Source organism: Rhinolophus sinicus, chromosome 1, assembly GCF_057876585.1.
Source record: "Rhinolophus sinicus isolate RSI-liver-muscle chromosome 1, RSI-T2T, whole genome shotgun sequence".
Classification (NCBI taxonomy): Eukaryota; Metazoa; Chordata; class Mammalia; order Chiroptera; family Rhinolophidae; genus Rhinolophus; species Rhinolophus sinicus.
In genome coordinates this window covers 72,112,270-72,126,971 of record NC_142501.1, presented here as the reverse complement: position 1 = coordinate 72,126,971, position 14,702 = coordinate 72,112,270, and the positions used below count along the sequence as shown (strand labels likewise).

Sequence of the window (14,702 nt, the reverse complement as noted above, 5' to 3'; positions counted from 1 at the left end):
TATCCATCTTGTTTTAACTTTGGTTTTCTTACGTTACAACTTTGATTTTGTTTTAAGGATTAGAAATAATACACATAAAGTGCCTCGCACAAAGTGGCCTCACATTAAATGGTAGTTATTACTGACTGTCACTTGCTGCCATCAAGACCCACGTATTGTCATATTCGTACCTCCTCCCAACGCCTACCACATATTTGACGATCATACGGTATAAATACTTATGGAATGAGTGACATCAATCATAGGTTGCACTTTGCAGCCAAACCCTGGAGTCGGTCGTCCGGGTTAGACTCTGAGGCCACGGGAAAACTATGGATAAAACGGTCTTCAACTTGCACACAGTGCTAAACTACAATTCCCAGCATGCAGTCAAACTCTGTGGTTGCAGTGCATCCGAGAAAAGTCTCCGGCTCTCCATGGGCCACGTAAGAAAAACGGTGTAGTTTGCGCAAATGACTCGGGCTCTAGCGTACGCACACACGGAGACTGCGCAGATCAACTCGTCTGAGTTCTGCGGAACTCATTTTGAGCACAGGGACATTAGCCGGAAGGATTTAAGAACCGTTTCACTTCCGGTAACACGGAAAGCAGTTTAAACATGGCGTCCTCCAAATTCAACGGGTCAGCCTCAGCGCTTGGGAAAAGTGAATTTCGTAACCAGAAGCCGAAGGCGGAGGACCGAGGTAACGTTGTGTGAGAATCGAAGCCTGGCTTTGGGTGTTGAGTTGCGATTGTTTTCTTTCGCTTGCTGGGAACGTGTAATGTAATGCCGTCTTGAGTCTGTTCTCTAAAGTTGAGTACCTGTAATTGCTGACGATTGGAGGTGTTGGCCGGCTTGCCAAACCTCAGGCCAATGTGGTGTCGGCCGCGTGTTCCTAACCAATCGCTCTTACTAGATGCCTCTAAAGTGAAGGTGTTGCGGAATACACCGTCTGTAAAATGATGAGGATTGGGAACTTGTGGAGGGCACTGCGGGACCTTGTGCTCGCGGCGATGGCTGAAGTCGTTGACAAAATGAAGGATGCGGTGGAAGGAGGTCATTATGTATTTGAGTGAACGCTGATAATGAAGAAATGAGGCAGACACAGTGATGTGGAGAAGGGGATCTCTGACGTGTCCTGAACGCTAGTTTGTCAGTTAGTGAAGAATTTTTGGAACACGTATAATTATTCCTGTTTGTCAGATTGCTAAAATATCAGTGGACATGGTTCCTACTCTTTGCCCTGCTTTTAAGTTGCTTCCTTGTTTTGTAGTCTGGTTTTATCCATTTTCTTCAGTATGAATGACAGGAAGAGAGGCTAGGGAAATAGGCCAGGACCTGAGGAACCATTCTTACTGGTGTTAAAAACCTTTGACTCTTTATTCTATAGGCCTTAAAAAGGTTTAAAGATGTTTTGTTGTTTTTATGCACGTACGTAGGAGAGTACAGCTTAAAGAATAAAACCAACACGTGAGAAAGGAGCACTCAGACCATTGGGCAGAATAAAGCATTACCATACCCCCAAAGCCCCCTACAAACACCTCTCAGATCATTTTTTTTTTTCCTTTCTGAGACATGAAGTAACTATTCTAAATCGTGTTGATCATGCTCTGCTTTTTCTTCATAATCGTTATCACCTATACACAAAGTTGTTTAGTTTTGCCTGTTTTTCAATTTTCTATGAATGAAAGGACAATAGGCATTCCTCTGTGTCTTAGGCTTAACATTGTATTTGTTATTCAATCAGAGCAACACTTGAAGCTGTGGTTTGTTCTTTTCACTACTGTATGATGTTCCCATGTATTAGGTTGGTGCAAAAGTAACTGCGGTTTAAAAGGTTAAAAAAAAAAAAAAATTGCAAAAACCGCAATTACTTTTGCACCAACCTAATATGAATATATGCTAATTTACTTTCATTTTACCATCGATGGACATTTGGGTTGTTCCCATTGTTTGCTATTATAAATAATGCTATAAACATCTTTGTACAGACCTCCGGGTTTACATGTTCAAGAGTTTCTGTAGGTTATGTACATGGAATTGGAATCCTTGAAGTGTAGGGTATGTGCTGGTGATGCTAAACCTCTGCCAAAGTGTGGCAGTTTATACTCCCACTAGCAGTGGATGAGAGTTCTCATTGCTCTTCATCCACACTAACACTTGGAATTATGTGAATTTTGAATTTCTTGTCATTTTGGTAATTATAACATGATGTCTGAGGTTTTAATTTGAGCTTTCTTTACTACTAGTGAGGTTGCACATCTTTTCACATGTGTATTTTTCACCAGTTTTTTTTTTTTTTTTTTTTTTTTCGTAGCCATTGAAGCATTTATATTGGGTAAAGACTTGGTCAGATGTGCATTTTAAGTAATGACCTTTGTAGATTTTGAGGGTTTTGGGGTTTTTTTAGGATATTGGGAAGTGAATGATAGATGAAGACTACCTAATTCTCAGTGATTTGATCGAGAAATAGCAAAATGGATGTCAGTATAAGAAACAGAAAGCACGTTTCGCTGACCGGGGTGGATAACGTGGACCTGCTTCTCAGGCATAAGAATCTCCTAATAAGATTGTTAAAACAGATTCTCTAATCAGGGACAAATCTCATCCCTGAGATTCAGATTCAGTAGGTCTGCAGTGGAGGCCAAGAATTGCATTTGTAACACACTCTCAGTTTATGCTGATGGTGCAGGGGTATGGATCATGCCTTTGAGTAGTGCTGATTTAAAGTATAGCTGTTGGATTTAAAAGGTTCCTAAAATTCAGGACCAAGAGTTTTAATCAATGATGTGGGAGATAATTTATGGTCCTTCCCCTTAGGCAAGTCACTAATCTTTTTGGACTGAATGTCTTTTATAAAATGTGGAAAATAATCCTGATTTCTTCTACCTCTTATAGTTGTCATGAAGGATACACAGAAAGAGGCACATGAAAACGGGAAAACCTAGAACCCTATACCAGTGATTATTAACTGAAAGCGTGTACCACAATATCAGCTTTTAAAAGTTTTATGCACATGCACACATGCAAATACATATACGTATATACACACACATACTCAGGCTTCAACTCTAACGTAGTGTATGTAGTGCAGTAGAAATTTCTTGAGTATCCAATATCTGTCAAGCATATATTAATTAGTGTAGATCCAAGGAGGGTCCCTGCCCTTAAGGACCTTTGTCTTATGAACCTTTGTCTTATCTGAACCCTGTACGATAATTTTGTGTTGATGATAATGATAGAGGCCTGGATTTTGTTGAATAATCTAAAAAGCATAAGAAGAAATGCAAGACGAGTATGGGAAGCTTGTAAATGTATGCATATTACGTGTTCAAAAAGTGCCCAAAAATAGGTTAAAATCTGGTATGTAAATTTTTTCCTGTAGATGAATCAGAACTTCTCACTGTTCCTGATGGTTGGAAGGAACCAGGTTTTTCCAAAGAGGACAATCCTAGAGGACTCTTGGAGGAGAGCAGTTTTGCAACTTTGTTCCCGAAATATAGAGAGGCTTACTTGAAAGAGTGCTGGCCATTGGTACAGAAAGCCTTGAATGAACATGTATGTATGTTTTATGTATTTCTTTGAGGTTTTGCTTTTGCTTATACCTTTACTTTTATGTAAGTGCATGTGTGCTGATGGATTTTTTTTTTTTTTTAAGGTGCTAGCATAACTGGTTAATTTGATTCCACTGGTATTTTAAACAGCCTAGATAAGCTTTATTCTGGTAACTCATTTGTTTTCAATTTTGTGAGTAATAGATTACTTTGAAAAATTCACATACCTTTAAAACTGTTGAGATTTCATGGACTGTCTGAAACTCCTGTGAACTCCAAGTTTCAGAATGCCTATTCTGCGCTATGGCAGTTGCCATGCACCTGTGCAGTTTGGGTTGAGGCATGTTCCTGTCTAATTGCTTAATTTTCCTTTTAAATGAAAGATGTGGCTGTGCCATCTTGTCCATTTATTGCTGCTGCCGTGCCCCTAGAGCAGAGTGTTTGTTTTTGTTTGTCAAACTGTGGATTGAGATCCATTACTGGATCCAGAAGTCATTTGGTGGGTATAATGAGTCTTTAAGAAATGAATGTATCGCATGTGGTCAGGATCATTTCCTGAAGCTTTTGGTTCATTTATATGTGCATGTATACGAGTGTGTATATGTGTACTAGGATGTGATATGAAATATATTTCATATCTGCTCTGGAGTAGTTTGTGCCCATGGGTATGAGGGGGGCTTGGCAAGCTGCAAGCAGTATTTTACAGCTGTCTATTTCTGGGATTGGACCGTGGGGGTGTGTGTGTGTGTGTGTGTGTGAACTCATAGAGACCCCACCTTATGTTGATCACTCACTATGTTGAAATATTTTTCAGAATATGCTCGCAAGTCAGAAAATAGCGTGTTTATTTGCTTTGTTGAAATTCGGTTCTTCCTATTGAGAATTGATGCATAATTTTTCAATTATTGGTTCTTTATGAGCCTATAATAATTTGTTTTTACTTTGTATTTAGCTAATACAAACCAGCTTGAAAAATGTTTGAAAGGGAAAGTCCATTCTCACCCTAAGGAGTAGATGGTGGGTTAGCACTAGGTCCAGGATAGGGGAGCCATGTAGCTTTACGTTTTTACCGTAGATCTTAAGTGTGGCCTCATTTGGATTGATACATATTTTTTAAACTAGAGATAATCTTTATCCCAGTAAGTACAAAGTATTTTAAAGCCAAGTAACTGTAAATGGTTTCAATCGTCTGAGTTTCTATATTCCTTGAAGTATGAGAGTAATCAAGTATTCTTTATATTAATTACCCAGCTTCTTTAAGGAGGGAGTTGATAGAATTTCAGAGAGAGCTTAATGCACAGTAATTAATAGGTTAGGATGGGCTCTGTAATTATCTGAAGTTGAGTTCATTTTACACAGCTCCTGTTTGCTGTTTCCTCCCTGTAGCATGTCAATGCAACCTTGGACCTGATTGAGGGCAGCATGACTGTTTGTACGACAAAGAAGACTTTTGATCCGTATATCATCATTAGGGCCAGAGACCTAATAAAACTGTTAGCAAGGAGTGTTTCATTTGAACAGGTAAATTTAGAGTTACAGAGGTTTTGCTTTATTTGTGACAAAGTTAGAGGCAACGTATAACACTGCACCCATCCATCCCTGCCTGCCTCCCTGCTTCCCTCCCTCCTACAGTTTTCGTTGTTGTGCTTAGATATCAGTGTAGGCTTTGAAAAGAAATGTAGTTGTAAAGAATATTGATGGACTATTTTCTTTATTTTTTCAAAAGGCAGTACGAATTCTTCAGGATGATGTTGCATGTGACATCATTAAAATAGGTTCTTTAGTAAGAAATAAAGAAAGATTTGTAAAAAGAAGACAACGTCTTATTGGTCCCAAAGGATCTACATTGAAGGTACTTTTTATCAGTAGAAAACTTGAATATCTTCCTCTGTCATTAGTTTTTCAGTGTATTTCAACTGAATTTCAACTTACTGTTCTTTTGATATAGGCATTGGAACTCTTAACAAACTGTTATATTATGGTTCAGGGAAACACGGTTTCAGCTATTGGACCTTTTAGTGGCTTAAAAGAGGTGAGAACTACTTACTATCTTCAGTTAATTTTCAGCAGAGAACAAATTAAATAAACTGTTTACAGTGTAATAGTTTGTTAAATAATATATTGTTTTATAATTATTGTATTTTTTAAGAATATGCTTTGTTCAATTTCCCATTAGTAAATACTTTGTACTTCATAGAATGTGAAGGAATCATCACTCCTGGACCCTAACATATTATGGCCAACTTTTGGCAATTACAGAGACATCCATTTGTCAGTTAGAAGGTCTGCACATCATCACTCCTTCCACGACAAATTTTAAATGAGTATTTATTTAAGGTCTTAGTCTGTGGCACATATGAGACACACGATGTTACATGTGCTCAAATATTAGAGAATTGAACAGGTCTTGTTATTTGCAGTAACCTATACAGCCAGTAGAGCTCAGACTTTGGAAACTTCTTTTCCTTCGAGATATATTTTCCTTTGTTAGAATTTAGTGTAATGTTAAATGTTTCACCTGCACATTTTCTTTAGCTTGCCAAATTAAATATTACGAGAAAATCTGTGGAGCAGGTACTGCTTCAGTTACCGCCTTTTGCTGCTGTCACTGTCTGGGTCTGGCTGTGAGGGCCTTTAATAGTAACTTTATTGGACCTCATTCTTGCAAACTATCTGCTCTTTTCTCATGGGGGCAATATAGTGAATACTTTATAGTTTTATAAAGTATAAATATGCTATCATATTTAATTCTTGCAACAGACTCTTGAGGTACTTTCATTTCCATATTACAAATGAGAAAGCTGGAACAGGAAAATTAAGGGGCTTTCCCATATGATGTGGGCGCCCCATTATTTGAGCCCTCGTTTTCTGACTCTAAATCCAGCCGCCTTCCCCCTAAATTGTATAACCAGAGTGTTGTACTAGTTATATATGTCAATTTTCGTAGTACAATTGAGAAACTTCATTGTACCCAAGGGAGGTTAACTATTATGAAAGCTCTAACAGGCACTGAGAACAGTTGAAGGAACTATTGTATTCAATTTGGTAGCCATCGCCTGGTTCGCAGGATATTTTGCAATATGTTAATCCCTGTCTACCTTCTACCTAGTTCATTAAAATCTTTCAAAGTGACTAATTCATTTTTCTTTGCAAATTTCAGGTTCGAAAAGTAGTCCTAGATACTATGAAGAATATTCATCCAATTTATAATATAAAAGTGAGTGTTAATTATATATTGCTATAACAGTGGTTGTCAGACTTCTTTTAGCTACTGAAACCTGTCTTGAAATTAATTTTTTTAAATGACCATCTAATGTACAAAACAGATAAAGCAGAGCTATTAGAGGTGAAGTTCAGCCCACTCAACTCTACTCCAGTCCTGTAGGTACCATGTTTTCCTGAAAATGAGACCTAGCCAGACTATCAGCTCCAGTGTGTCTTTTGGAGCAAAAATTAATATAAGACCTGGTCTTATTTTACTATAATATAAAACCCGGTCTTATATAAGATTGAGTCTTATATTAATTTTTGCTCCAAAAGACGCATTAGAGCTGGTGGTCCGGCTAGGTCTTATTTTCGGGGAAACACAGTACTTCTTGAAAGCTTAGGTCTCGGGAGCCCAGTATTAACGGGGACACTGTAATGTACTATATAGTTCTAACACAAAGAAAAGCTTCATAGAATTTGTTATAGATGATGCCAATCCAATTTTCTTATATTATGAGCCCATGTACTATATTTAAAGATATGATTTTTCAGAATTCTGCCTTTTTCTATTAAATAAAGCCTGGAGTATTTCAAATTGCATTAAAACTTTTTTTGTTTGTTTGTTTTTTGGAATTGAATACTCTAATTATTTAGTGTTAACCTTTTGAAAGAGACCTGTTATATCCCTGTGTGCACAAATCATGATTGTACTTGGAAATGTAACCATGGTATAATGAGTTGTTTTACGATGGGTATTTGTTGAGCAGTCCACTTAAATTTGATGAATTTAAGTTAAAAACTCTATTGGATTAAGGTGAAAGAACAATTTTGAATACATTGGGACATTAAAGAGAAAGAGAGCTAGTTGTGCATCTGATGTCTGGTTTGCATCTTCTCATGTCCCAATGTGTATAAAATTCAAATGGAGTGGGAGAAAGGTGAGAATATTGGTTTTGTCTGATCATGGGAAAGTTTGTTTTTTCCCCCTGTGATGTTTCAGGTGCTACTGAAAGCTTCCCTTCCTGCAGGGAACATTACTGAAAACGGTTCCTGCTATTATTAAGTTGAATTTTAAGGTTTCAGTGAAGTAATGGTTGAAAAGCTGAATTAGCCTCCTTTACATCTCAATTTGTTTGAACAGTTCTGCATTTCTTAATCTAAATTTCTAAGGATTTTATGATGCTTGGTTAATTAAGCATGTTTCAGATTACCTATTTTTTCTTTATGGAATTGGTTGAATTCTACCGAAGAGACTAAGAATTAGTTACCCCTTTTGTTAATTTTATTATTTATAAGAACAATATTTGTAATGTCTTAGTTTGACAACTATATGACTTTTGAAATTAAAAATTTTTACACTGTTTGTACATTGCATGACTATAGACATTAATGATTAAACGAGAGTTGGCAAAAGATTCTGAATTAAGATCACAAAGTTGGGAAAGATTTTTGCCGCAGTTCAAGCACAAAAATGTGAATAAACGCAAGGAACCGAAGAAAAAAACCGTTAAGAAAGAGTATACACCATTCCCACCCCCACAACCAGAAAGTCAGGTCGGTATTAAATGATGAATTTTGTTACATGAGGGGGAAATTGTTAGAATTGATTTTGTCAGAAACTTTATTGGGGGTATTTCAGGTGGAGTGTGTGTGCACGCGCGTGTGTGTGAGTGTGTAGAGATAGAAGAAGGTAAGTGTAAATATTAGGCTAATTTTGAGCTAAGTGCATGGGGGTGGTGAGGGGTTTCACATTGTGAGCATAAACTCTATCAAGGTGGTTGGGTCGCTTCTGTCTCTGTAAGTGTTCCATGGATAAAACAATTTAGAGATTTCACCCACAGTGCTCTCTGTTCTGCTTTAGCATCATTCTGTGACTGTGGAGCAATATGACTGCTCCAGTTTTGAAATCTTAATATTTATTATCTACCTTTTTTCTAAGTTATGAGTACCTCTCATTTTGTCAATTGTCTTCTGGCTTCATTTCCTTTCCAAAATTTCCTTTTCTGTCATGCCCATCATTGTTTTCTTTCATGCTCCCTTTTCCTTCCATCACACCTGCCCAGCAGAACTCTAAAACTTGGTTGGAGCAGTCATAAAACTGGAGTTCTTTCCCGTAATATCGTTACCAAACGGGTGGAGAAGGTCATCCCTTTGGATTATGTCCACTATAATTTATGTTTCCAACCTGAGTTAGATAGTCCTCAGTATTGTCGGGCAGTCCTGTATATCCTCTTAATTCTCTAGGCACCCTCCCACTCCTAGCAAATGACACTGCATTTTATTTTACTGTAATATTTCAGACCATCAGACAAGAACTCTTTCAACTTCCTTTTCTCTCATCTACATTACTTTTTTCCATCTGTAGCAATCCTTTCTTTACTTGCTCTTTTAATTCTATCTTTACCCATCTCCTGAGGGATCTTGCTTCATTATTCCCTCCTTTGGAAACTCTTCCCTTTCTGCCAGTTCTTTGTGCTCAGCGTATAAACACATCCCATTCTGGGTACTGTCTTGTCTTCTACACAGCCCTGTGTTTGGAGTTTTTTAGGTAAGGTCTGACGAAAGGTCAAGGGGGAAAAAGGAGTGATGATCATTATGGTGAACAGTGGACGTGCTGTGTCCAGAGGTCTACTCTGGAAGGGAACAAAAGTGAAGCCAGAAAGAAACTGATAGTTGGAAAGTGGAGTGATCTAGTTACTAAAGCCTGTGTCCATAACCCTGGCTATACTTCTGATGGCCCTACCCTGTAGTTAGTAATTGTCTTTTCTTTCTCCCCTGTAGCTGTAAGCTTCTTGAAACAGTGAGGTCTCAATTGATTTATTCTGCCACTTAGTTGCTAATAATTTGTTTAACCTGTGCGTGCCTCAGTTTTCCTGTACATAAAATGGGGATAATGATAACACCTATCTCAAAGAATTGTTAATGAGAATTAAATGAATTAGCAATTGTAAAGAGATTACAACTGTAAAGAGTTTAGAATGTTACCTTAGATATAATAATACTACGTATGTATAAGATAGATCAGTTATCAACGTTGACTATATATTGAATGAATGAGCTACAGCTTTCTCTAATTACTGTTTCATTAGTCACCAAATCCTGACAATTCTGGCTTTTCATTTTGCATGCCACTACCTTTATTCCAGGCTTTTATCTCTTCTCCATTCTTCTGTACCTTCTAAAATGCTGCTTTGGTCTCTTCACTCTTCTCAGAAGCTTCAGTCGTTTCTAAATCAGGTCCTACGTCCTTCGAAGGCCTGGCATTCAAGTTTCTTCAAGCTTCCTCAAAACTGTCTTTCTAGTTTCCTCTTACACTTTTCTGAATCACTGACCTTCCGCCCCACTGAAAGCAGTCAGTTGTGTATTCCATGAACACATCACCTACTTTCCTACCTCCATGCTTTTGTGCCTGTATTCCCTTCAGCTTAGAGTACATTTCGTTCTTTTTTTTTTTGGTCACTCCTTGTATGAATTAATCAGATTTTTGACCCCACTGTCTTTACCTCAAGGACTTTGTGACTTTCTTAGGAAATGACACGTTATTTCTGATGTAATTGTAAATACTGGTTTCAACAGATTGATAAAGAATTGGCTAGTGGTGAATACTTCTTGAAGGCAAGTCAAAAGAAGCGACAGAAAATGGAAGCAATAAAGGTAAGACTATGTCTGGCTCACAACATTAAGAGCCAAGTTCATAGAAACTTGAATTCTTATTTAGCTATAAATTGTGTTTTACTGATATACTTTTTATTAATAATGTAGGCTAAACAAGCAGAAGCTGTCAGTAAGAGACAAGAGGAAAGAAACAAAGCTTTTATTCCACCTAAAGAAAAACCAGTTGTGAAACCTAAGGAAGGTAATGCTTGTTTTTCAACTCGTGGTATGATGTGAAAAAGTCTGTTACATGAAGAGTAAACCCAAAGTGAATTTGTCTGAATCTCTGAGTGTTAAGTAAAGAAATAACCATATCTTTCATTAATTCTCTTAGCATTTCATTATTCACTAATCTTAGGGACAAGAGACGACTGAGGTCACTTATAATTTAATGGTAGCTAATGTCTTTGTAAGAGTATCTCAGACCGATAGTCCTCGCCTGACCTCTGGTTGTACTTGAGAAGGGCGCTTTGTTTTGAAAGATAAAAGCCAGAGCAGTGACTCCTCTGTAAAAATAAAAATAAGGCCGTGAGACCCCTTGAGCTCTGCTATCATGCCTCAAAAAGAACTTAACAGAAGTTGTTCTTTTCTTCTCTTATGTGATCTATTGCATAAAGTGTGATTCCTATATTGTTAACATGGATTTCTCATCACCTTGGACTAAAGGACACCAACAAAATAATAGGAAGGTCTTACACAAGGGCCATTAAACAGACGCTTGGAGGAAACACTCTTGTGTCTTCTCCATTCCTAGCCTCATTTTGATTCATCCTCCTCTTGTGCATTTTCTTTCCCACTGGTGACCTTTGTGCTATTCCCAAAGTAACTCTACAAAGTGCCAGTGGCACAGTGAGGGTAGGGGTGTCATTGGCAGCATTGCATATGACCTATTGGTCAAAACCAGATACAGCATTACTGTTTTAGTGTCTTGTATAACATCAGTGTTAACAGATGTAAAAATACTATATTCTATTATTTAGATCATTGGTTGTCTAAAAGTTAAAAATATCATAAGCATTATATTTGCAGTTTGTAAAATCCATTAGTTATATACTTTGAAGGTAGTTCAACAATAGTTTAATCTCAGTTTATTAGGACTGAAAATGTAGCTGTTCTATAGTGGAGGCTTTAAATCTCTTCTCAAGTTGCTGGGTAGTTTGTTTGATGACATCTTTAATCTTCGGCTTCTTTTATGCTCTGAAGACTTCTTAAATGGCAAGAAAAAGTTGCATTTTTTTGCTGCTTTCTTTCTCTGTTTCATTCAAACTTTTGGCATTGGTTAGATGGTTGAGCTCTGTTAGGAGGCCCTCAAATACTTTAAGATTATTGTTTTTATTACCAAAATCTTGTTAAATAAAATTCTACTAGTCATTGAACTAATACTTGGAAAACTATTTTTATGTGGTATTAGGTGAAGTAGATTTTGACCTATAATTTCATGATTCGTTAATTAAAATTATTAAAGCTAGCACTACATGTAATATTCTTCATGAAATGTAATTTTAAATTAGTTTAACATGCAAGATGGAAAATTGGCATATTAATGAGTGCCCTAAAGTTCCAAACTGTTGAAAAGAATGTAAGTAAACGTAATCCAATTTTAAGTATCATTTGCAGGAAAAAATGTAGTTTTAATATAGCTGAATCCAGTAATTGGTTCAAATAGCTGATCTCTAATGCCATTTTTATGTATACGTGTACTAATGTAATTTTACAGTACTTTGCGATTTTTTTTTCCTCTTAAAGCAATTTCTAATTTTCCTTTAGGCAGATGACAGGTGTTTTATATTTTAGAACATAACCTTCCAGTTATAACAGTATTCTGAAATTATTGTCCTAAATACATATTCTTTATGTTTTATTTGGTAAAATCTAAAGAATTACATATGTTGTGTTTTTAATTTATCTAGCTTCTACTGAAACTAAAATCGATGTGGCTGCCATCAAGGAAAAGGTTAAGAAAGCAAAGAATAAGAAACTGGGAGCCCTTACAGCTGAAGAAGTTAAGCTTAAAATGGAAGTAGATGAAAAGAAAAAGAAGAAAAAATAGTAACATGCAACAAGAAAACCACAAAAAGCAAAAACCTTAACAAACCCTGAACTAGAACTTATTAAACTATCTCCTTTTGTAAAGGATTTTGAAATATTAGGGCATTAGTTGCCTTATGTGTAAGAAGTAATACTCTGATTACTTTTTTCTGAGTTTTTTTTGTTCTTTATAACAGTGCTTATATATACATCTGTTCTTTATACATATAAATTATTATATTCTCCATTTGTTTTTTGGAAAATGTTATACTAGAGGGTGGTATATATATGTCTTTGTGTACATTGCACCTAATCGGTTCCAGGCAGGTTTTGTCTAAGCATGATTTTAGGAATAATTGTTTAGGTTGTTATAATAAAGATTTTTTTGAATGTGGCTATTGTAATTATCCATTAAATCAAATGATGCTATTAGTTAGTCTTTTTTTTTCTTTTAAAATATTTTTATTAAAAATATAGTTAGCACACAATATTATATTAGTTTCAGGGGTACACAGTAGTAATTCAACATTTATATTCCTGAAGAAGTGATCACCATGATAAGTCCAGCAACCATCTGACACCGTACCACATTGTCACAATATTATTGACTGTATTTCCTATGCTGTATGTTACATCCCCATGACTTATTTGTTTTATACCTGGAAATTTGGACCACTAATTGCCCTTCAGCTTTCCCCTGCTTTTTAATTTTCAGTTACAGTTGAATTCAGTATTATTTTATATTAACTTTAGGTCTACAGCATATGGTTAGACATTTATATAATTTAAGAAGTGATCCCCCTGGCTAGTGCCCACCTGGCACTATACGTAGTTATTACCATATTAGTGGTTATATTCCCTTTGCTTTATTTTACCTCCCCGTGATTGTTTTGTAACTACCAATTTGTACTTAATCCCTTCACCTTTTTCACCCTGCCCCCTGACTTTCCTCCCATATCACTCTGATAAATCTAGTACCTACCTTACACCATACATAGTTACTATAGTGTATTGACTATAATCCTTACGCTATACCCTACATCACCGTGACTACTTTGTAACTACCAGTTTGTACTTAATCCCTTCCCCTTTTTCACCCACCACCCCAACCCCCCTCCCATCTGGCAACCATCAAAATGTTGTCTGTATGAGTCTGTTTCTGTTTTGTTTATTTTGTTTTTTAGATTTCACAAATAAGCAAAATCACATTGCATCTTTCTTTGACACACTACACTCAGTGCAGTACCCTCCAGGTCTTGCCACCACAGATGGCAAGAACCTATTCCCTTCCATGGCTAAGCAATATTCCATTGTATGTATGTACCACCTCCTCTATCCATTCATCCATCAACAGACGTCCAGGCTGCCTCCACATCTTGGCCATCATAAACAATGCTGCAATAAACATGGATGCACACATTACCTCGGAGTAGTGTTTTGAGTTTCTTCGGATAAATACCGGGAAGTGGGATTACAAAGTCCTTCTTTGTTTCTTATTATAGCATTTGTTTTAAAGTCTATTTTGTCTGGTATTAGTTTGCTACCCCAGCTATTTTGTTTCCATTTTTATGAAATAACTGTTTCCATCCCTTTACTTGCACTTTGTGTGTGTCTTTCAATCTGAAGTGAGTCTCTTGTATGCAGCATATATAAGGGTCTTGTTTTCTTATCCATTCAGCCCTCCTATGTCTTTTGATTAAGCATTTAATCCATTTACATTGAAAGTAATTGTTGATAAATATGTAGCTATTGCCATTTTACCATTCATATTTTTTATTTTTCCATCTTAAGTTAGTTCCTCTAACATTCCTTGCAATAGTAGTTTGGTGGCGATGAATTCCTTTAGCTTTTTCTTATCGGAGAAGCTCTTTGTTCTCCTATCTGTTTTCTGCTACCTTGTCTTCCACATCGCTGATTCAATCCTCTGCTTCATCTAGTCTGATAGCTTTGCTGGGTAGAGTACCCTTGGTTGTAGGTCTTTGTTTTTCATCACTGAGTGTTTCATCCCAATCCCTTCTGGCCTCAAAGTTTCTGTTGAGAAATCAGCTGACAGTCTTATGGGAGCTCCCTTATAGGTATCTGCTTTTGCTGCTTTTAGACTTTTCTCTGTCTTTAACCTTTTAATTTTAATTATAATGTGTCTTTGTGTGGGCCTGTTTGGGTTCATCTTTTTTGGGACTCTGCTTCCTGGGCTTGTATGTCTTATTTTCTTCACCAGGAGGAAGTTTTCTGTCATTATTTCTTCAAATAGATTCTCAATCCCTTGCTTTCTCTCTTCT

At 36.6% G+C, this 14,702-nt stretch overlaps 1 protein-coding gene across 1 annotated transcript; it reads left to right on the top strand.

Moving 5' to 3' along the window:
- The first annotated feature begins 528 nt into the window (after positions 1 to 528).
- On the top strand, positions 529 to 12,481 carry KRR1 (KRR1 small subunit processome component). The gene is made up of 10 exons (XM_019755068.3): positions 529 to 683; positions 3,366 to 3,538; positions 4,921 to 5,055; positions 5,261 to 5,386; positions 5,483 to 5,566; positions 6,695 to 6,751; positions 8,125 to 8,295; positions 10,318 to 10,395; positions 10,504 to 10,597; positions 12,306 to 12,481. Exons 1-10 carry the CDS (start codon positions 599 to 601, stop codon positions 12,443 to 12,445), a joined length of 1,143 nt encoding a protein of 380 aa, XP_019610627.3. The 5' UTR covers positions 529 to 598; the 3' UTR covers positions 12,446 to 12,481.
- Positions 12,482 to 14,702: the final 2,221 nt, after the last annotated feature.